Below are 21,848 nucleotides of genomic sequence, written 5' to 3'. Positions count from 1 at the left end.
ACTATACAACTACTTACTTAATTAGTTATCAAAACTTTGTGTCAGACTATATTTTTGAAAAAAAAAAAGGTTGTCTTCACTGATCAGTAATCAGTTAAGCAATATACCATGACATTGTCATCTCCACTTCCAAAAAAACATCAGGATAGCACGTTTCCTACTGCTCCATAGTGCAGCCCTCCTCTGACGTACATTCTTTCATTTGTTCTTTATAGTCTATGCGGTCCAATGTAGTACCATGTTAATAACAGACAAATAAGACATTCATCAGAACCGTTTATTCAATATTGTGATGACGTCATGACCCATGGTAAAAATGTAGGCAATTATCAATGACGATGGAAATTTAAGATCATCACTGGTCTACTGTTTACTTCAGTACAGTGACTTCTGATTGGCCGAGAGCAGTAGGTACAATAACACAATGGAGTGGAATAACTGAGTCAACAATGATTAACACTATAATATTAGGAGTGCATGTGTGACTGAATAAAACACCAGTGCAGTTCTTGGTGAGACACCCAGACAGTTGGACCTGTTCTGGTGTGTATTCTGCATTATACACACACATACATACATACATACATACATACATACATACATACACACACCAAAGCTGGAGCTGCTGTAATACAGTCATAATGTGGGTTAACAGTTAAAAGACTCAGTGTTTCAATACTGCTTTACACACCCTCACTGACTCCCTCAGACAAAATCTTACATCGTGAGTGTGCACTAGCAACATGAACGGACGCGTGTTAGTCAGTTCGCTCACTCGCTTCTCTGCTAGCTATACAGAAGAATGTTTAGCTAGCGACACAAGTTTAACTGCAGTAATGCATGCAGGGCTTGTATAGGAGGCAGAGTGATTCAGAAAAAAATAAATCCTATATGAAGTATGTTATTGCTCCTGTTTTCATGTATAAACAGCTTCATCCACCATTTCAAAAAAAGAAACAGCAGTCTAGAGTGATATTCACTTGATCCCTCATCTACTTCATTCGAGCTGATGAAGATGGATGGCGAAGTGGACTCAGTTACTAGGAAGTGGACAATGACGCACTGAAAACTAGTCCTTGTTTTCCATCAACACGGTGTGCTGCTGATTAATTAGGTGATTAAGTATATACAATAAAAAATGTTTTTAAAAATCTCTCGCTTGGCAATACCGAATGTTAGTCATAAAGCTGCTCGTATGGAAAAACCTGTGAAATAGCATCATATAAACAGGTTTTACTCGTTTTTTTTTTCCTCCTCCACTTACACGACAGTGAATACTGATTAGCTGTTAACTTGATCATATGACTTTGCTGAGATGGAGCATGAGCAATCTGATGTAGTCGTTGCTACACCTGCTCCCTCTATTTCCTGTTCTGTGCAGACCTCTGTGTCCTTCACCATGATCGCTGCCCTTTAGCTCGTTACATCACACTGTGCTGACATGCCCAGATTTTATTATCCGTTTTTTCCCCCACATGCTGGAAAATGCCACGGCATATCTAGCTGTTCAAACGTTCTCTGACGTGTCGAACACTAACCCTGCATCATGACCGCACGTGACTCGCCTGCTTTTGTCGCGGCTGCCAGTGTAAACACATGGTTAATAAGGAGAAGCACAAAATCAAGGGCTAATCTCATGTAGCGAGCACTTCGACATAACACACAATTCAATCTAGAAGCAATTGAATTATTATTATTATTATTAATTGAAGCTCTGTTCCCTGACCCGTACAGTATGCTCCATAAACAGCTGAAAATGTTATCGGAGAAAAGTTAAGGTGGTCAGTTCAGATGATCTAATTGTGGAGTCCCAGTAGAGAAGGCATCTCAGACAAGATTCATCACGTCATGGCTTGCTGTTCAGAAAAGCCACCGTTTTAACTGAGTGAAATTGTCTATATACAGAACCGTATATCGAGTCCCGTCACTGCTGACTATTACACGCTGGTCATTCGGAGCGGTTTAAGGCGACGCCGCAGTCCCGGATCAAAACAGGGGGGAAAAAGGTCACTCCTGCTCAGGCTGGTATCTTTAAACGTGATGCAACTTCACCACGTATTCAGTTTTTTTACACAACGCTGGAAGTCACTAAAGGACCGTCGTGTGATTTTTAGATGTTCTTCATTTGTTCATCATTTAGCAGGTCCACACCTGAGGAAAGAGAAAAGACAACAAGGTTAGAAATGACACATAATTAAAAAAAATTAAAATGAGAGGGCAAAAAGTAGCTTTATACTAACGCTCATCTTCTCGAATAGGCATGAATTTAGTTTGATGAAACCAATGAGGCTCAACAAAGGGGTAACATAGCAGAGTTCAATTCAACAAATAAAAAAGTGTGACTGCCAAACTCTGTGGATATTGATGAGCCAAAATAAACAGATTTCTGATGTTTATCAAGCAAAAGAAACTTACACCTTTAGATAAAAAAAAAAGAAATAAAATTGCTAAAGACAGAAATGAAGTTCAGGAATAAATAAAGTGAACAGAACAAGCCCAACCTTCACAGTGCTGTCCACGGCTCCGGAAAACAGGCGCCCTCTAGAGACGGCCAGCGCGGTGACGCTGCCTTGATGGCGCAGCAGAGTCTGAGTGCAGATCATGTTGTCCATACTCCACACCTGGACAGTTAACACAAGCGATACACGTCAAGACAACCAAACCAAAATAAATCAATCAGTTGCGCGCCGTCTGTATAAATGATTCTCGGAGTTTACCCTAAGTGAGCGATCGTAGGATGCACTGAACACTTTAGTCTGGTCCGGAGTGGAAATGACAGCCAGAGCGTAAACCGTCCCGACGTGTCCCGTTAGTGTGCGCACCTGCTCTTTAGACTCGATATCCCACACCTGGGGAGGATAGAGAAAATCATCAATAATGCCAAGAAGACAGAAAATGCGTGTGCGCACGTGAAAGGAAGACGGCTATCAACATTATGTACGAATAGCGTTTAGGGAGGAGAGGCATCGACTCACGTGGATGAGGTTCTCGTACGTGCCGCAAACTATGTGGTGGTTGGTGACAGCGATGGAGTAAACGCTGCCCCCAGAAGTCTGGAGGACATGGACGCACTCAAGAGAACGAATGTCCCAAATCTGAGAGGGAGTGTTAGACAGAAAGTGAGATAACAATAACAAGAGGTGAAATGACATGAGGTATAGGAAAGGACATGATTCTGGTGCAGTTCATTGTTCTCTATGTAATTGCTGTTCCTGCTTTTTCCCTCCTAATCAATTCCCTTTTTAAAACATATCTTTGTTTATGCTTATAAATACTTATAAGTACAAAGTCAAAAATACATTATGTGTGCAAGATTGAAGTGGATATAATGCACTGGAAGGATTTTAAATTAAAACACCGATTTCACCTTGCTGTAGGTCGCCAACTGGCAGACCGCAGTTCATATGAGGAACCGGCTTTCTCATCTGGTTAGAGCGCATAGCACTGGACCAAAGTGGTAGCATGAAATGCCAAAAAAAAACCCAACATTTCTTAATGGATTAAGCATTAAAAGTTAACTTGTCACTATTCGTTCACTTTAGTTGCTAATCCATACGTTTGTAAGCAAGGAAATTTAAGCACCTGAACCTTGACATATACCCCTGATCTAGGTGTCGTAGCTGCTGTAAATTAGCCCGTAAGGGAATGTGCAAGAGCTAGTTAGTAGGCAAAGTGTTTGTTTAAAAGCCGTTCAATAACAAAACTACTTGGGTAAGAATAAATGACTGAAGTACAGCTTTAAACTGGGTCCATGACAATATACACACACACATACATACATACATACATACATACATACATACATACCTACATACACATATATATTAGAGATGCACCGATACTAAATTTCTCAGCCGATACAGATAACTGATTATTCAGAGTGATATCGGCCGATACCGATAGTTCTGCCTTTTATACCTTCTTTTAAATTAATAATAATTAATTCCACAATTCTGAAAGAAATGCAAATAAAAACTTTATTCTCTCCATTTCAACAATTTGTTTCACAGTAACTGGTCTCATAAACAAAAAACACATTACTCTAACATTAACACATGAACTAAATTCTGAAGATTAAAGTAAGGTTTCTTAACTTATTGAATGTTATTAATTCATATTAACATTGACTGAATTCTAAAAAATCCTCGTGTTAGTCTCACATTCACTCTCCACAAACACAAGCATTTATACTTCATCATTGACATCAAACTGGTAATATAAATCTTTTTTTTTTTTTAATGATATTAACTCCTTAACATTAACTTGATATCTACAAATATATTTTTCTGTGCAATATATACTACTTTATCACTCATCTTCATTTAAATCTTTTAGCAGTGTACTGGTACTTCAGCACGAGTAGCGCTGGGAAAAAAGAAAACAGACTCGCCGCCGAAACTCCCGCTTCACTGCTGCAGTGTAAAATTTTATCAGTGCAGAGCTTAGACATTACAAACTGCAGTTTTGTCGTCATTCCACACAAGAGACATCATCTTTACACACAGCACGAAATCGATGTGTTTTCCTCTTTTGATTGACAGGATATAATCAGCCCTGATCATCGGATGTTTTTAAACTATCGGTCGATACCAATTACATTGGTGCAGCTCTAATATATATCGGCTTACCATGACATTTCATTAGATTGTGATAACTGACCATATTCTTTTACCTTAATGGTTTGGTAGGATCCGCTATACAGGTGATTCTGAGATGCGACCAGAGCTCGCACCCAGTGATTCAGACCAGTGAGCTCTTTCTTCAGTTTCAGCTCCGTGCCCACAATGTCCCACACCTAGACAAACACACACACAAATAATCCATGAAGTAGTGATGACACTGTTCAGACTCTGTGCTGTCTGAGGGCACTACACCAAGAGCTGTTTTTGAGTCTCATTTATGCCTAAAGTATTTTTTTTTCATCCGCCTAAATACAGTGAAGCTTTCTGTAAAGAGACATTTATTTAATACGTTATACGCATGAATAGCACGTGTAACACAGTGTATGTATATGCAGTATTATGTAGTGTCTTTCTGTGTGAGTCACCTTAATTGCTTTGAGTGATCCACTGAAGAGCATGTTGTGCGAGGAGACAAGTGTGCACACTGGATTATCATGTGCACGGATTGTGTTCACTTTCTGCAAGTTCTGGATGTCCCAAACCTGCATGTGTACATGAACACACACACATAAGCAAAATCTGGTAAGCAACGTAAGCTGACACTATTATTGTGAGAATGAATGTTCCAAAAGATGTGTATGTGTCAGGCTCACTTACAATGATGGTGCAATCTGCTGAGCCACTGTACAACTTATTCCTGCATGAGAGAGAGAATGGGAAGAGAGTGTGAGGGGAAAAAGAGAAAATTTATTATGAATCCCCATGTAAATAGTTACTTTAAAGATAAAGAGAGAGAGAGAGAGAGAGAGAGAGAGAGAGAGAGAGAGAGAGAGAGAGAGAGAGAGAAGAGAGAGAAGAGAGAGGGATGTGTGTACGCTTGTGTCACACAGACTCACCCCTGAATACACAGCGCTAACACAATGCCATCGTGGCCCTCCAGAGTTTTCTGGCACTTGTATGTGGTGCAGGTGTCCCAAACCTTAAAAACAAAAAAGAAAAAGAAAAACATAGCTTGACATAGCTGTAACAGTTGTTTTTAACATCGGTCTTGATCTCAGTGCTGATCCTTAGAAACTATTCTGGTGCAAATAGAGTCACGACTGCCGTCGTGCTCGGGGGCTGCGCTTGGGTGTGTGTACAAGTGAAAACGAGAGAACGTATGGAACAGTACAGTGCTAAAATGACCTCTGATCTGAACATCATCTCGATCACAAATCAGATGGTCAGTATTGTTCTACTTTTGCGACAAATGTAAAGTGGACGTGTAAAGCTTTCCCTACCTTGATGGTCTTGTCTGAGGAGCCGCTGAAGAGGAGGTCGCCGGTGGAGTAAACACACAAACACCACACGGGACCCTGATGACCCACAAACGTGCCTTTACACTTAAAGATCTGCTGAGGGTCATAGGCTAGAAAAAATACAGAAATTAAAAGTTATTGTACAACCTCAATTTGAAAAAGTTGGGACATTATGGAAAACGCTAATAAAAACAAAGAGGAGTGATTTGTAAATGTATTTTGACATTTAAAAAAAAAACTTATAAAGACAAGGTATCAGATATTTTACTTAATCAACTGCATAGTGTTTTTGAAGGTTAACGTTTATTTTGAAATTGATGCATGCAACATGTTCCAAAAAAGTTGGGACAGGGGCAATTTAGGACTAATAGCAATGTGACAAGTTGATATAAAAAGGTGATGTGAAACAGGTGAGGCAATCGTCTAATCATAGTATATAAGGAGCCTCCAAAAAAGGCTTAGTCCTTCAAGAGCAAGGATGGGTCGAGGTTTGCCAATCTGCCAACAGATGCATCAGTGAATAATCCAAGACTTTGAGAACAACATTCCCCAAAGACAAATCGGTAGGATTTTTTCACCTCCTACACTGCACGATATAATTAAAAGATTCAAGGAATCCGGTCAAATCTCAGTTACACAGTGGTAAATAGTCGAGTGTCCCAACTTTTTTGGAGTGTGTTGCAGTTGTCAAATTTGAAATGAGTGTATATTTTCAAATATAAATTGAATTCACAAAGTAAAGCATCAAATAATGTGTTAATAATGTGTTTTCAATATAGTACAGGGTGAACTGAATTTTCAGATGACTCTTTTTGTTTGTTTGGGGTTTTTTTGCATTTTCCATACTGTCCCAACTTTTTTCAGAATTAGGGTTGAACATTAATACATGGATTATTGATCATATTGCTTTTCGATCAATGATTGTTGAAAATGACAGAACATGGGGATGAATGATAAACAAGGCTCCTATCTGTGAAAAGAGCAAGTGCTAAACAACGACAGGTTTCCAACCTTGCCAGAGAGTGAGTTTACTTTAATGTGAGTTCTGATGTAAATAAAGTTGTGTACAAATTGTTAACATGGTGTTTCAACTTAAGAAAAGATAAAAGGCTCCACTCTGTTACTGACGTACGCGTGATGATGTATACATTGTGTACAGCTAAAGAGATAATCCCCTGGAAACTAACGTCACAACTTCGACATTACAATAAGACACATTGGGTATGAGCAGGGGTGGAATCTGACGTGACCTTAAAGCTGCTCTACAATACTATCGGATTCCTGACTCCAATTGAAACAAAGCATCTGCCATACTGTCCAAAAACAAAAATAAACCAAAATCCAAAAACCAGAGATAATACTCACAGCCGAGGATGCCCATGTTAAGCCTGGCATTAATATGTGAAAGCTCATCCTAAAAAAAGAGAGATGCACATGTTTATCAAACATAGTTTATGTATTTATTTTATTAAAAAAATACAAATAAATAAAAGAGAGTCAAATACATACAGCAAAACCAGAATGTGCAATAAAAAGAACGTTTTGTCTAAAACTAAACAGTATCTCTACTGCTAGGGATTAGTAATGCATTAGCATTCCAGCAACACTAAATAAAGGCTCTCTGTACTGCAAACGAGCAACAGAACATTAACGAAGGAACTGATGTATGCAGGGTCAAGTAATTAATAATATTTCTCCTTACGTTAAGCATTGAGGCGTCTCTACGAAATTCCATCAGATCTTCACTTAGTTTACTTTGGTTCTCATCCAGCACATCTGCAGAACATCACAACAGCAGCTTACACTCAGAACAAACACCAGAACACCAAGTTCAACAGACAGACAGACAGAAATATACCTGTATCATTTTGAGCTGGGTTTTTTTTTTTTTTTTTATAGAAATAAATGTATTATTACCAAATTTAAGCTCCAGGTTTTTCTCGAGCTGGTCGAGTTTTTCTGACAATTTGCCCAGCATGGAGCGTAGGAAGGAAATGTCCTGATCCTTCTGAGCCAGAGTCACCTACAGCCGAGGGGACAGAGTGTGAGTGGACTAGATAAAGGGCTAAACAGGAATGAGACATGGGAATGAGGCATGGAAATGAGCTCCGTCACTCCTTGACTTACCTGCATCTCATGGAAGCGATCGTCTGTCTGCTGCAGGAACTCCTTCAGCCCCTCGAACTTACACGCTTCCAGGTGCGTCTCATACGTGTCCTGATTCCCAATGAACGTGCATCTGAGAGAAAGACAAGAACGCAACATTATGCCCAAGATATGCCACGATGAGTTTCAAATAAAAAAGTAAAACATGCAACGGAAACACACATTTAAAGCACGGACACAAACACACACGCTCTTACTCACCCATATTTTGAATGTGGGCACTTGATGTGTTCACACTCTTTCAGATGAGCCTCCAGGTTCATAGTGAGCAGTGGAGGGCAGTTGGGATTATTCGGGCAGCGCACAGGCTGGTAGTCGCAGCTCACCTCGTGATCTCTGAATGCACACAAACACATCAAAGTTCAAGCAGCACTGACGCTTTAACTCGACCTCAGCAGCTGGAACAACACTGTTCAATACTCTAATGACCAAACTACAGAGATAAAACATCATGCAGGAATACATTCTCACTTCCTGGTGCTGAGTTTGATGGTGAAGGGGCAGCCCAGTGGATCCACCTCAAAGGCAACTGGTTTTCCTGAAGCGGTGGGACGTACACCATATTTACAGTGAATGAAGAGTTCGCCGATCTGCTCAGCCACAGCAATGTTGTTCACCACCACGGTGAGCTTCGAGTTATCCACTGGGCATTTCTCTACACACACACACACACACACACACACACAGAGTTACTCATGACTGCAACATCTCACAATCTCTATTCTGTTGCCACTTCACTCAAAAATACGTTTTGAGGTCTCCAACCTGATGAAAAGCGTTGTTTTAACTGAGGGCAAAATGAACAAGAAAAGGAAAAATAAGACCCGTTATTTCAGACCATTTTATTTCAGAATCAGTAACAAAGTGCTCCAAAGCACCACCCAAAGCCCTGCTGTAAAGCAAATCAGTGCTAATATTAAACTAAGGGTACATAGTTGAGCCTAGCAGCAGGCAGAAACTAATTCTATCATTCTTCTTTATGAGACCCAAGACAACGCTATGTACATGTGACGGGCTTCTGTTACATTTTCACACTGCATGTTGCATTTAATGGTAATAGTAGTTAGCAAACAATGTAAAGGTTAAAGTGAGAAATTACAAAGAAGCTTTAACCATCAGTTTGTTGCTAAAATTCTCTGGTGAGTGAACGAATAAACAAATGAAGGGTGCTCCCTTCAATTTTCAGATGAGATATAATGACAACAATGCAGGCAAACTGTTAAAGCTGAGTGCTTCCTAGGCTACTGGTGGATTCACTTTTATTTTCTACAGTTCCCTTTCCTAGCAGACTTGGCTTCCTGTGTAATTATAATTCATCTAGCTAATTATAAATGCATGATTGACCATGCATGTCCAGGCAGGAAAATGTTTAGAGTCATTTTCCTACACAATGAAGCTTTAACGGTTTGAAAAGTTTTTGTACAAAAAAAACAAAACAAAACAAAAAAAACAGTTCTCTTACCAGAGGTTAAGGCACATCGCCTGCAGAAGGTATGCTACGGAGGAAAAGATAGAGGTATTTAAAACAACGAATATTGCTACAAATGTGCACCACGATACAGGACATATAAACAACATCATTCCTAGACACCATCATACTATAATCACATATCATTTTTAATGAAAATAAACATCAGCCCCTTTACTACAATGGTTGTTTTAGTTAGGCATTTTGTTAACAGTTAGAAAATTCAGAAAATCCAATATAAATATGGTTTAGTACAGTTATACAGGGCCATTACTAAAGACCTCAAGCTTGAGCTGACTCAGTGAGACTCACCCCACATGTGGTAATGACGGGGTCTTTAAACACGTTACAGCACAGCTGACAGCACAGTTTGACTGAAGGCTGTTCAGCAAAAACCTGCGGATCCTGAGAAACAGAAAGACAGAGAAAGAGAGAGAGAGAGAGTGAATTATCATTTGGTTTAAAACAGAATATAGTTTATTTATACGATATACAGGTGTTTAAATGCCCAACACAGCTGCTGCATTTTATAGTGTCATGTCAGTGCCATCCCTATGAATATTCAAAGATGTATTAGGGGGCTGGAAAACTGTGCAGAGCAACAAAGGCTCATATACTGAGTAATTGTAAACCTATAAAGTAAAAAAGAAAAAAAGTTGGTGGGTGAACTAGCAACTCCATGTATTGTGTAAGGAATAAAACCAAAACAAGGGTAGTGTTGTTATAAGAAAATAATCAACCATGGGAGAGGTACTGCCCCAAAGCTGATTCTTTTTCTATAATAGCACGCGGTTTATTACTCTATTCGACAGAAATTTGCCATCAATTACAATTTTTCAAAAATGTATTAATTAGAGCTGCAACAACTAATCAATAAAATCGATAATAATCTATTATGAAAATCGTTGCCAACGAATCTCATTATCGATTAGTTGGTCTGCGTGCAGCACGGAGCGCGTTTACTCACTACATTACTTCTGTTCCGAAAACACGCTTCGGAGATTAAATACTAAAGTTGTGTTCCAAATGACGTACTATACACTTACACTATGCACTCTGCACTACCGTCTAGTGTATGAAGTTTAGAAAGGTAATATTGTCTCAAAAGGAACTCTAGCATTTTTTTTTTACTTATATGGAAACATAAGTTGTGTCCAAGTCGACGCCGCAGCGATACCCAGAGTCAACGACAATGACTTTCTTCAGTTTACTGTTTATATCAGTGTTACCTTTTATCAAAAGTAATGCATAAATACTACTATACAACATAAACGTAGATATTAGTTTATATTATATATAAGTATTTATGCATTATTTTTATGGATGCACAAAAAGCACTGTATTAAACTACAGTCCTAAAAGAAATAATATATATTCTGGTGTGTGTGTGTGTATTGGATTATTTTCAGACTTATATAATTGGACAAACAGTTGTGTAAAGTTTTAGTCTGAAGTTTATATTTGTAACACTCAGTTTGTGGATTTTATTTTAAATAAACAAAAAAAATTGGTACTGAAAGTTTGCCCCCATCCGATTAATCAATTAATTGAAAAAATTATCAGCCACCTAATCGATTAGTTGCAGCCCTAGTATTAATGAATGTCACATCATACTTATTTTATCCATTTAATGATGTGGATTGTTCCCAACCTCGTTCATCTCTCTATCGACCTTAATAAGAAAAAAGTGCAGCTTGTCATGTTACAGAGAAATTGGAAATTGGAAAATCATCTGTCCTGAAGACTCTCCTGTGGTTACAGTTACAGCTTTACGTAGGACGGTCACAAAGCAGGCTCCTTCTAAAAAAGTTAAAGGAGCATCTCCTTACAGAATACGTCACCATGTTACTGATTACACATTTTTCATTTTAGATTATGCGGAGTGTCCAGCATGCAAGTCCATACAAGTGTAAACCTCCTGTCAAACTCAGCTGGACTGTCAAAGGCAGGTGTGCTATTAGGATTGTGACTGTGTATGCGCATCAGGGACAAACATGGAGCGTGTCTGTGTGCTCACCGTATCCTCCTCCTCTTCATGCAGGGAGAACGTTGAGCGCAGGGACATGTTGGACTCCGAGTGAAGAGAGCGAACGGAGATGGCCGAGTCCGAACCACGTGAAGAACCGATGGGTGGCTATACACACGGATACACAAAACACACATATCCAGTCAAGCCTCTACGTTTGAGACTCGCTCGGTAGCACAACGAGCTGAAAGAAAATTGTGATTCGACTGAGTAATGTGTTTTGAATTGGCAATGCATGTGACTGATTAGTCAGTATTTGAGTAGAGGAGAATGTCATTTGTCAAATTGAGGTTTGGAAGAAAGACAATATAGATTTTCGCTTGATAATAAAGCGAATATGAAACATGTTATTGCCCTTGAGGAATGTTTATAAGCTTATATTGCTCTTAGACTTTTCAAACACGCAGCATTGCTTTCTGAGTAAGTTATGCTAAGCACTCAAGCTGATTAAGTAACGGAACAGCCTTTAAAGCGTCATGAAACACTAAAGTACATTTTCTGAGATTTTAACAGAGGTGTTCTTATCGCACATCATAAAAGACAATCTTAGCATCCATTAATTTTAATTGTAGGAGAAAGCTGGTTAATTTTGAGCTTTTTCCCCGCTATTTTCGTCTTCCGGGTTTAAAATCTCGCCGTGTCACACGTCACAGGCAGTGACATGGACATGTACTATAGTACAGGGATGACGTGTCAGTGTCTCATAATTATTCATGAGACTGCATGTTCTTATCCTATGAGAAGATGCTGTCTCTTAATTATTCATGACAGCACATAGTACTTTCCTACAGATGTAGTAGATGAGAGAGGCATTCAGATGGGTCGCAGGTGTTTGTTCCAGTGATGTAAGAGTTCGAGTGTGTTTTCTCTGGAGAGCTATGAGAATTGGAGAAAGGTGGACTTTGGACTTCCTGTGAAAGCAGTTTTAAACATGAGTTTTACTTGAGTTTTGAGCTAATTAAACAGCTTAAAGCTCCGCAGGCCGTCACCTGCAAAACTATGCAACGTTGAAGGGAAGAGCCTTTTTTATTTGTGAAATGCTCAAGACTATTAGCTAGCTACCATTCCAACACTTCTCCCATCTGCGCTGCCACTGGTTTTGTTTTATGTTTTCCTCCATAGTCATGCCAGGGGCTAATGGTTCAGATAGATAAGGCAGAGAACCTGCACCGCTATCAATTGTGTCTCCATTTAGCCCTGGGGATTCAGGAGGAGAGAAGTCAAAATTGTCGTCACTATCCATCTTTTTTGTGAGTGTTCTGAAGGTTAGCCCCCCTTTTCCTCTCCTGCCCTTCCCTGCCAAACCTACTCCCCCTACCTTCTTCGCACAGCCATCCACGCCCATTTAAGCTGCATTTTTCAAAAACATTGAAAGGTAGACTTGAGCTGAAAGAAGGAGGTTTCATGACCCTTTAATGTGGCTGAATCGTCACGACCAAAGTCCATCCATCCATCTTCTATACCGCTTATCCTTTTCAGGGTCACGGGGAACCTGGAGCCTATCCCAGGGAGCATCGGGCACAAGGCGGGGTACACCCTGAACGGGGTGCCAATCCATCACAGGGCACACATCACACACACTCTCACACACGCATTCATACACTACGGACACTTTGGACATGCCAATCAACCTACCATGCATGTCTTTGGACTGGGGGAGGAAACCGGAGTACCCGGAGGAAACCCCCGCAGCACAGGGAGAACATGCAAACTCTGCACACACAGGGGCACGGTGGGAATCGAACCCCGGTCCCTGGAGGTGTGAGGCGAACGTGCTAACCACTAAGCCACCGTGCGCCCCTCCAAAGTAAAGTGATAAAGGGAAATTATCGCCAGCCTGTGAACCGAATGTAAGGTTAGCTAGCATGCTCAATTACTAAACTCTAATTTATTCATTAATGGCAGTTGAAAACATTTCTTTCTGGAAATATTTTCTGGTGAAAATATTTTGTCAAATGCAAACAAGCACAGCATCAAGTTTTAACTGCTCTAATTACCATGCCGTCGTCATCGTCTCGAGCGGAGAAAGTCAGCGTGCTGGAGGTAGAAGGAGTTCGACGGTGCTGTTTATAATTACCGGATGTCTCAGCTGAAATATCACAGCGTGTAAATCATTCATTACAAATTCTCATTACAGCAAACCTATTTCAGACACAGCAACTTCTGAGCAATCAGAGGCACAAATCAATTCCACATTTCTGAAGAAAACATTCAAAAAGTAATCTATTACATGTTTTACACAATTACACCACAGCACTCCTGAATTCTCAATTCAAGCAATTAAAATTGTGACTCAAAAAGCATAATTTTGTCATTGTATTATTTTAGGTGTAAAATGTATCAGGGTACAGTTTAGTTTAAAATGTCATCACCTCAAATTCTTCCGCAGAAGTAATGCAAGAAAGAGTTGGTCCTTCAAAATTATTATTTGTTAACAATAAAAGCTACAATATAATGTGAAATTAATTTTTAAAAATAATAATAATAATAAAACACAGTGCACTGGCTACGTTATCTACCACACACCTACTGACCAATAGCAATGCATAACTGTGCAGATTGGTCGAGTTTGATTCGAAGCCGTTGCATCCCTGGTTAATTTATACTTTTACAATTAGCACAAATCTAAAGTTCATCCTCCTCTAAAGGAATAGAGCGGTAGAAACTGTGCTGAACTGAACTCACCTTTGCTAACTGGGGCGACTCCTGAAAACGACGGCCCAAATGCGTTCTCCATTCTGGCCCGCAGAAACAGATATAAAACGTGCAAGATAAACAACAAAACAAATAAATAGACAGAAAATACAATAAAAACAAATGAACAAACAAATTAAACAAGTTTGGTCCTCACCCTTCACGCTGCGGAATGGGAAATGGTTTCTAAAAGAGTTGGAGGAGAACAGAAAATGAAAGGCTGTACTTGATAAAATGTTAACTCGGTGTAAACAGCTATAATGTTAATTGAAATTTGGTAACGATGCTTTGTAAGTGAGGAATAACATGGGAGAGACCATACAGTTATAGGAAAGCAATCTTCGCGTTCAGCAAAACCTCCTTCAGCACATTATTTTTTATATTACACAGGGCCTGGAGTGTGTTATACCACACATATCCACTCATACCACAGTGAATTGTAAACGATTACAAATGATGGTTCATTTATTCATGAATGAGAAGTCACACATTTTAAAGGTTTATAGCTAGATTTACCTTTCTGTTATCACCGGCATTATAGCTGCAATAAACAGTCATTCTCTCACCAGCTCCCCTCCCTCTCTCTCTCTTGCTTAAAAGAAAACAGTCTGAAAGTAAAAAAGCATAAACAGCTCTGTTCTGAAGACTCTCCTGTGCTGGGAATCTTTTGTAAAAGCACTGTGCCTGTAACATCCAGTGAGTTTTCTGCCGTCTTCAAGGCAGGACTTTGCAGTCTCCCAATGACATAACAACCTGTGGCTGTTTTTTTCTCTTATTTACTTCAAAGGAGAAAATAAAAATAAAAGAGGCTGGTGAAAGAACAACTGTTTATTGCAGCTATGGCGTTAACAAACTAACGTGTCTCACGGACCTTCCACAATATGAAGCTTAACTATAAAAGGCTAACAAGTATAATGTGTCGTTCATCACACAACTTCGACTGTTGATTATTTTCCTGTAGCAGCACATCCTGTCATGTTTTATTCTTTAGGTAATTTATCTGATAAATACTGGAGGCAGGAACGAAGCTACAGTTGGTATTTGGTGTTAGTATGCTGGATATTTAACCTGTCTGGTTACAGAGCTTTTGCAAGGCAGGAACTTTGCTTTGAGTGGTTATGGCGGCATAAGAAGGGAACAGAATAGAGGTCGACCGATTGATCGGTTATCTGCAAAAATCCGCACAGACAGTTTTTGCCGGTGCGTCCATTGCAGAAGCAGCTGAGAATGGTCCACTGTCGTTACACAGTGCGAGCCTCTAGAGCCGAAATAAAAATTCTTAAGGCTGACAAATTGTGTCGTGTTTTTTGAAGTGTTTTTTTTTATTCGTTCTGGAGGTCTTTTTTTTTTTTTTTTGTAATTTGGAGTGTTACTTTTTGGTTCGGGTTGGATGTATATCTTATATTTACTTTAATGTTTATTAATAATTAATATATATTAATATTTATATATTTACTTCATTTAAAAACGTACAATGCATTTCCATTGTGCAGTCAGTACTGTTTATTTTTGTAATAAAGTTCAGCAATATTTTACTTTGAGTGTCATGTTTTTATTCAGTATGTCCTTTAAAAACTCTCGGTTGATTAATCGGCGGGTAGGTACTGCCCGACTTAGTTATCGGGAAACCCCGCTATCGGTAGATCTCTAGAACACAACATGTTGGGCAATCACACTAGATGATACTCTGAGTAATAAACTACCATGTAAACAGCGATTGATGACCTTAATCCGATTAAAGTCATACTCGAAATAAACACACACTATTTGTACATAACAAATTTAAATCCATAGCAAGCCTTGTGCTTGCGATATGACTCTAAGAGTACATCTCTTGTTATTGGAGTAAACATGGTCTATAGTCCATGTCTGTAGTGTAGTGTACATCTGCTAAGCAGGAATTGGCCAGCTTTTTTGTTGCGAGACTGTTTGACTGGTAAGAGTTTCTGGTTGCTCGTGAAGTTCTGGCATTGTTTCTAGGTGAAGAGACGTTATTGTGTAACAAGTAGGAGTGGTTTCTTTGTCACTTGGGAAATACAGTCACTCATTTCCTGATACTGCCAGTAAAGAATTGAAAAACATTTACCGTGTTGGTAATATCAGACGAACAGGCGTTGTTGATGTTTGCAGTAGATGAAGCACCTCCTGAGAAGTGGTTGTAGTGCGACACTTTACCAGAGCTCATAGTCCGTCAAACACCACTGGGAAGAAAGGCTTTCAGAGCCTGCAGGGAAAACAGTGACATGTAAAGCTACAGTATGCAGGACAGTGCTTTTCCTACAAGTCTTACACCAGCTCAGATACACAACATCTATGACTTCATGCCTGTAAGCAGCACAGATTCCGCCTCAGATTCCTGTACGGCTTAACACCAAGCCACAAGCATCGTAACACAATCAGTTGCAACTGTTATTACTGTTGCTTCATACACGCTATCAATTTCCAAAAAACTGTTTATGAGAGCGCCCGCACCACGAGACCAAACAAAATCGGCGTGTCCTCGGTCCATCTGATAGATCTCTGAAACAAATGTATCGCTGTCGGCCGTGTTATCCGGCAAATCCCCAGAATTAATAAACGGTGGCTTTTTCATTATTGTGAAACTGTTCCTCACTTCCATTTTCTTTCTCTCTCTATCTCCCTCTCTCATATGCACACATGCACTTGAATGCTTCATTCACTCAAATAACTCTAAAAAGTAATCTCAACTGAACCAAACGAACCTGGTTTGCGATATTAGTGAGACAACACACTATAAACCACAGCGCTGATGAATCCTCGACTCTGACAGTAGTGCAGTCGCAGGGTTTATACTGTATTAATGTGCTCGTGTGTACACTTATGTTGCACTGGTTTTTTTTGGAAGGAGTCTCCAGTATCAGCACTCTGTTACAGTCCGGTATAAGAGAAATAAAACACTTTGGGGCTTAATAATCAACTTTTGGGTGCTTCACACTGACTACGTTTACATGGACAGCAGTAATCTAATTATTGAGCTTATTCTGAATAAGACGATATTGTGATTAAGGTGTTTACATGAGTCACTTTTAGAATACTCCTTTCATGTTCCTGTTTTATATGTTATAGAACATAGATCAATTAATGTCACACATCATTACGTCTCCATGCCACACCATCCCCTCCAGAATTTCACGTATCGACATACAGTTGGTCTTCGTTATGGTACCGTATACAGTTTTGGGTGTTTTTATTTTTACGAAAGCTTCAAGTGCAGTCAATTATTTAACATGCTATACGTGCAAACAGACGACTGCTTGAAGCCGTGGGCTGCGTCCCAAACCACATACTTACCATGTATACATGTATTTCTGCTTCTATACAGTAGGTAAATATGCGGTTTGGGACGCAGCTGTACTCTCTAGTTTGCCGTAAAACGGTTGAGCACTGCAGTGTGTGTACGTGTCCTGTCGCAAAATGCGGTGAAAACTCCCACACGACGTTAATAGTGTGATTAAAGTGTGTACATGTCTGTAATGCACGTCTATAATGCGACTAAAACAGGAATACTCCACATGTCTTAATTCCATTTGTGTTTACTTTGAGTATGACTTTAATCGGATTAAGGTCATCAATAATCACTGTTTACATTCTAGTTTATTAATCAGAGTATCCTCTTAATCGGGTTAATATCGGATTATTGTTGTCCATGTACACGTTCAGACTGATTATCTTCCTAACAGAATGTCCTTTGACAAAAAAAAAAACACACACAACACAGGCCGCACAAGTACACTAACATGTGTCTTTAGTGTAAAGTGCAGTCAGTTTCATGCACAGAAATAAACGCTAAGTTTAAATACAAGTACTCCACATTTCATCCAATACCTATGACTATTCGCTTCATTACAACTTTAGGCGGTTTTTATTTATTTATTTATTTATTGTAATAATTGTGAAATAAATTCCCTCAAACATACAGTTTGCCTCTAAAACACACCTTGTGCTGTGGTAAAAGCAGAAGTCGCTGTAACGTTAGCAGACGTGGCTAACGAGACAAATCAAAACAGGCCAAATACAAGCAGCAAGTCGCGCACAACAAACGCTAGTTAGGTAAAATAAACCCAAAAAGTGCCATTATAACGCGTTAATAAGCAGTCATAAAGGCGTAAAACATTTTTAAACGTCAGTCCTGCTTTACAGAGACATCGCTTCCAAACACACATATCAGCTCAGTTACTCACAGCCTGCGCGAGCGAGTTAGCTTAGCACAGCTGTCAACATGATTTCCCAACCACCTTCAGCTAAGCTAATTTACCAACTTGGTTTCGGCCACGTTTGGTAAAAATCCTTCGCTGTCCAAACATGACAGTAAAAACGCTTTATACAACACGCCTCGACTCTATTCTAGACCTTTCTCCGACATTCAAACACGTATCGTGAATATTTTTCTAAGGATTTCTTCTTACCAGTGCGCGAAAAGTCTGCTGCGAATATTTTTCATCTTCCCCCGTATAACGCTCACGCCCTCGCGCAACACGCGAAGACTTCTGGGAAATGATGTACACAAGAGGCTCACGCGGCGTAACACGTGACTGCTCTGAGCCCATTAAATGACTACAAATCTCACAGTTCATATCGCGCGAGGGTTCATGAATATTCAAAAGCTGGATGGCGTGACCATGAATGTCCGTGAAGTATCCGACGTGTTTATGAATATTCATGACGTAGTGACGTGTCAAGAATCGTCATTAAGTGGAAATTCCATGATTGCGCTGTAAAGCAACAGTATTACATTATGTCTCTGTCTGAGTTGCTTTTTTGTCGTTGTTGTTGTTGTTGTTGTTTGTATGATCTCAGCCGTCTATAATGGTATTTTTAGTGAATTATGCTGGTATGAATAAATGTGACAATAATTACTACACCACATAGGCCTATAAGTGGTGCAAGCAGAGGAGGGTGCTGTTTGATCATATCAGTGGCAGAGAACATTTTTAATCCAATCTTAATTTATTCAAATAAAACTTCATCGTTTATAGCATTACATATCAAATCTGAATGTAATCTTCTGTATTATGAATACTTCATTCTTTTCCAGGCTACACAGTCAGAGTAAAATGCGCATTACTATATGATCTGTCTTGTTTTCTATATTGTTGTGTTTGTTGACGTTTGTGTTAGTTTACAGACACCTAGCCTAAAGACTCCATTTTTCACAACTCTACACATTTCAGCTAGTCTTTCAGTGCGTCAACAGTTTACACACTTGGTTAGTATTTGGTGGCATTGCTTTTTAATTCCTTGAACTTGAATCCAGTGCTTGAGGTAGCCTTCCTCAAGCTTCTCACAATACTTTGCCAGAATTTTTGCTCATTCCTCCTGACAGAACTGGTGTAACTCAGTCAGGTTTGTGGGCCTCCTTGCTTAGACACACTTTTTCAGTTTTTCCACTTTGTTGTCTGTAAGCCACGGAGTTGTCTTTTACTTTGGAGGTATACTTTGGCTCATTGTCCTGCTGGAAGTCTCAGTTGCGACTGAGTTATACGTTGAAACTTTAATTGAATTTATTTTTCTGAAGTGCCCCAGTCTCTTTTCCAACAAAACACTCCAAACTGTTTAGAGATGGTTTTGTAAAGTTTTCCAGCCTGGTGAACATCAACAACTCTTTTTTTCTGAGGTCCTCAGAAGTCTCCTTTGTTCGTGCCATGATACACTTCTATAAACATGTGTTGTGAAGATCAAACTTTGATAGGTCCCTGCCAAAACAGCATGAGAGAGAAATAGTTTGTATATAATGTAACCTTAGTTTTGACAGGTATAGGTCAAAGGTCAAAAAGATACACATTCTAACTCTCTATATCTAGATCAAAGGTCATGATCATAAAAATATTTATAGTTATGTTAAATCGGGATCACATACATTCGTGACACAAATGTTACCATACATGGTATGGCCATGTGTATTCCAGACACCCACACACGTTGCACACATGTTCTTTCTTTTCACATAGAATATGAAAGTCTCTGTGGTAGGTCATAAAAATATATATAGTTATGTTAAATCTGGATCACATCCATTCGTGACACAAACGTTACCATACCTGGTACGGCCATATGTTTTCCACCCCACACACATTGCACACATGGTCTTTCTAACACTCTGTGGTAGGTCATAAAATATATATAAAATTATGAGTTGGTAACTGATCAACAAAGATTGTACTATCATTTCTAATATAATGCATTAAATATGGACCATTATTTTCACTGAAATATTTCAGAGATTTTTTTTTTTTTTTTTTTACACTAGTTTACACTAAATGTCTAGTAGAACCTTTTAAAATAACTCGACTGCTTCTATAACTTTGGCTTGTAGTGTATATGACTGCTCCCGGTCATAAACCCCTACAAGGAAATAAACGTTAATCATTTTGACTGCAGATCAGGAGTGGGTAAAGACAGACTGGTGATCTGATCTATATTATATATATATATATATACGTGTACCTTAGATAATGCCTCTCTGAACGCCATGGTGGGACGTTCCCGAGTTGAAGTACTGTACAAGTCCTAAGCATTAGATCACCCCAATTACTCTTGTATACTCTTTTCATACCATCGTGATCTTTGCCTGACGAAACCATACACAAAACATATTTGACATTTGGGGCCTAATTCTAAAATCACCAGACACCAAATGCACAACCGTTTTGTCTTGCTGCCATCACAAAATTAAAATGTTTAAACCTTAAGTAACGTAGTCACGGAGGGTGTATATATTTTTCACACTACATGAAGTTTGGGGATCCTTATAGACTGTGGAACAGAAATGTACTCGGTGTGTCTCTGCCGTTTTATTTTATATTGGAGTACAACCATTTTTCTTTTTTACCATTAAGGATGAAACACTTGTTTCTTTTAAAACATCATCTTTAAATGTTTTTCTACCTCCTAACTAAACCCTCGGACTTAAGACACGATCTTTGGAGTTGTTGACGCCCTGCTCAGGGTTAAACAACAACGTCTTTACATTACCTTCATTAATAAATTGTCAAACTAACCTCTTGGTTTTTTGTTTTTTTTTGGGGCAAAAGTCAGGTCCTCTCTCATTTCAACAGGTCCTCTTGTTGGTGAATACACAGCAATCATCTAAGGGTATTAGGATTTCTCGGAGCAGACATTGTAACAGATAGTTGCAGAGTTTCTTCTGTGTTTTAACTACGACATCTTAACCATTATTTTAACACTGAGACACACGACTCCCTTTAATTCGTTAACAAACACATTTGTAAGAATTCTGGTCAGCAAAACCCCCAAAAGAACACCTGTGTCTCTCTCTCTCACACACACACACCCCTGCACACCCACATGGTCATCAGAGGTCATAAATGTACTGCTGGGACATGGGATGTCAAAGCATAGACAAAAGCTTATGTATTTAGCGATAGTTCTGTGTAAGTATCCTCATTGGCGAACCATTTTCTGAAATCTTGTTTATAGTTTAAACAAAATGCACGACTCTTTTAAAACACCGTCTTTAAAAAGGTTTTTTCACCCTTAAAATAACCTGGTTAGAAGGTAGGATATGTAATACATATTTTCATTTTCTTCAGACA

At 39.1% G+C, this 21,848-nt stretch overlaps 1 protein-coding gene across 4 annotated transcripts; it reads right to left on the bottom strand.

Moving 5' to 3' along the window:
* Positions 1-263: 263 nt before the first annotated feature.
* traf7 (TNF receptor-associated factor 7) lies at positions 264-18,797 on the bottom strand. 4 transcript variants are annotated; one of them, XM_053648434.1, is made up of 23 exons: positions 18,702-18,797; positions 16,361-16,498; positions 14,432-14,460; positions 14,266-14,318; positions 13,578-13,669; positions 11,572-11,688; positions 9,867-9,959; positions 9,549-9,582; positions 8,558-8,741; positions 8,288-8,422; positions 8,048-8,159; positions 7,838-7,943; positions 7,623-7,696; positions 7,286-7,334; positions 5,903-6,030; positions 5,519-5,601; positions 5,280-5,319; positions 5,048-5,164; positions 4,673-4,795; positions 2,976-3,095; positions 2,718-2,849; positions 2,502-2,621; positions 264-2,151 (listed from the first exon to the last, which is right to left on the bottom strand). In XM_053648434.1, exons 2-23 carry the CDS (start codon positions 16,457-16,459, stop codon positions 2,137-2,139), a joined length of 2,055 nt encoding a protein of 684 aa, XP_053504409.1. In that variant the 5' UTR covers positions 16,460-16,498; positions 18,702-18,797; the 3' UTR covers positions 264-2,136. The 4 variants fall into 4 exon arrangements, with proteins under 4 accessions (XP_053504409.1, XP_053504424.1, XP_053504416.1 ...); XM_053648449.1 differs by lacking the exon at positions 18,702-18,797 and adding an exon at positions 18,477-18,681; XM_053648441.1 differs by lacking the exon at positions 18,702-18,797 and adding an exon at positions 18,233-18,469.
* Positions 18,798-21,848: the final 3,051 nt, after the last annotated feature.

The sequence above is a fragment of the Ictalurus furcatus genome, chromosome 2 (assembly GCF_023375685.1).
Source record: "Ictalurus furcatus strain D&B chromosome 2, Billie_1.0, whole genome shotgun sequence".
NCBI classification, from domain to species: Eukaryota; Metazoa; Chordata; class Actinopteri; order Siluriformes; family Ictaluridae; genus Ictalurus; species Ictalurus furcatus.
Note: the sequence above shows the minus strand (reverse complement) of the source record. Positions and strands in the feature narration are given on the sequence as shown.

What these genes read in the sequence shown, in the direction of transcription:
- traf7 (XM_053648434.1), bottom strand. Translation starts at nt 16,459, where the DNA reads ATGAGCTCTGGTAAAGTGTCGCACTACAACCACTTCTCAGGAGGTGCT. An exon ending in CCCATTCCGCAGCGTGAAGG is followed by an intron (nt 14,319 to 14,431) that starts GTGAGGACCAAA and finishes TCTGCGGGCCAG; the next exon opens with AATGGAGAACGCATTTGGGC. An exon ending in GATCCTACCAAACCATTAAG is followed by an intron (nt 3,096 to 4,672) that starts GTAAAAGAATAT and finishes ACTCCCTCTCAG; the next exon opens with ATTTGGGACATTCGTTCTCT.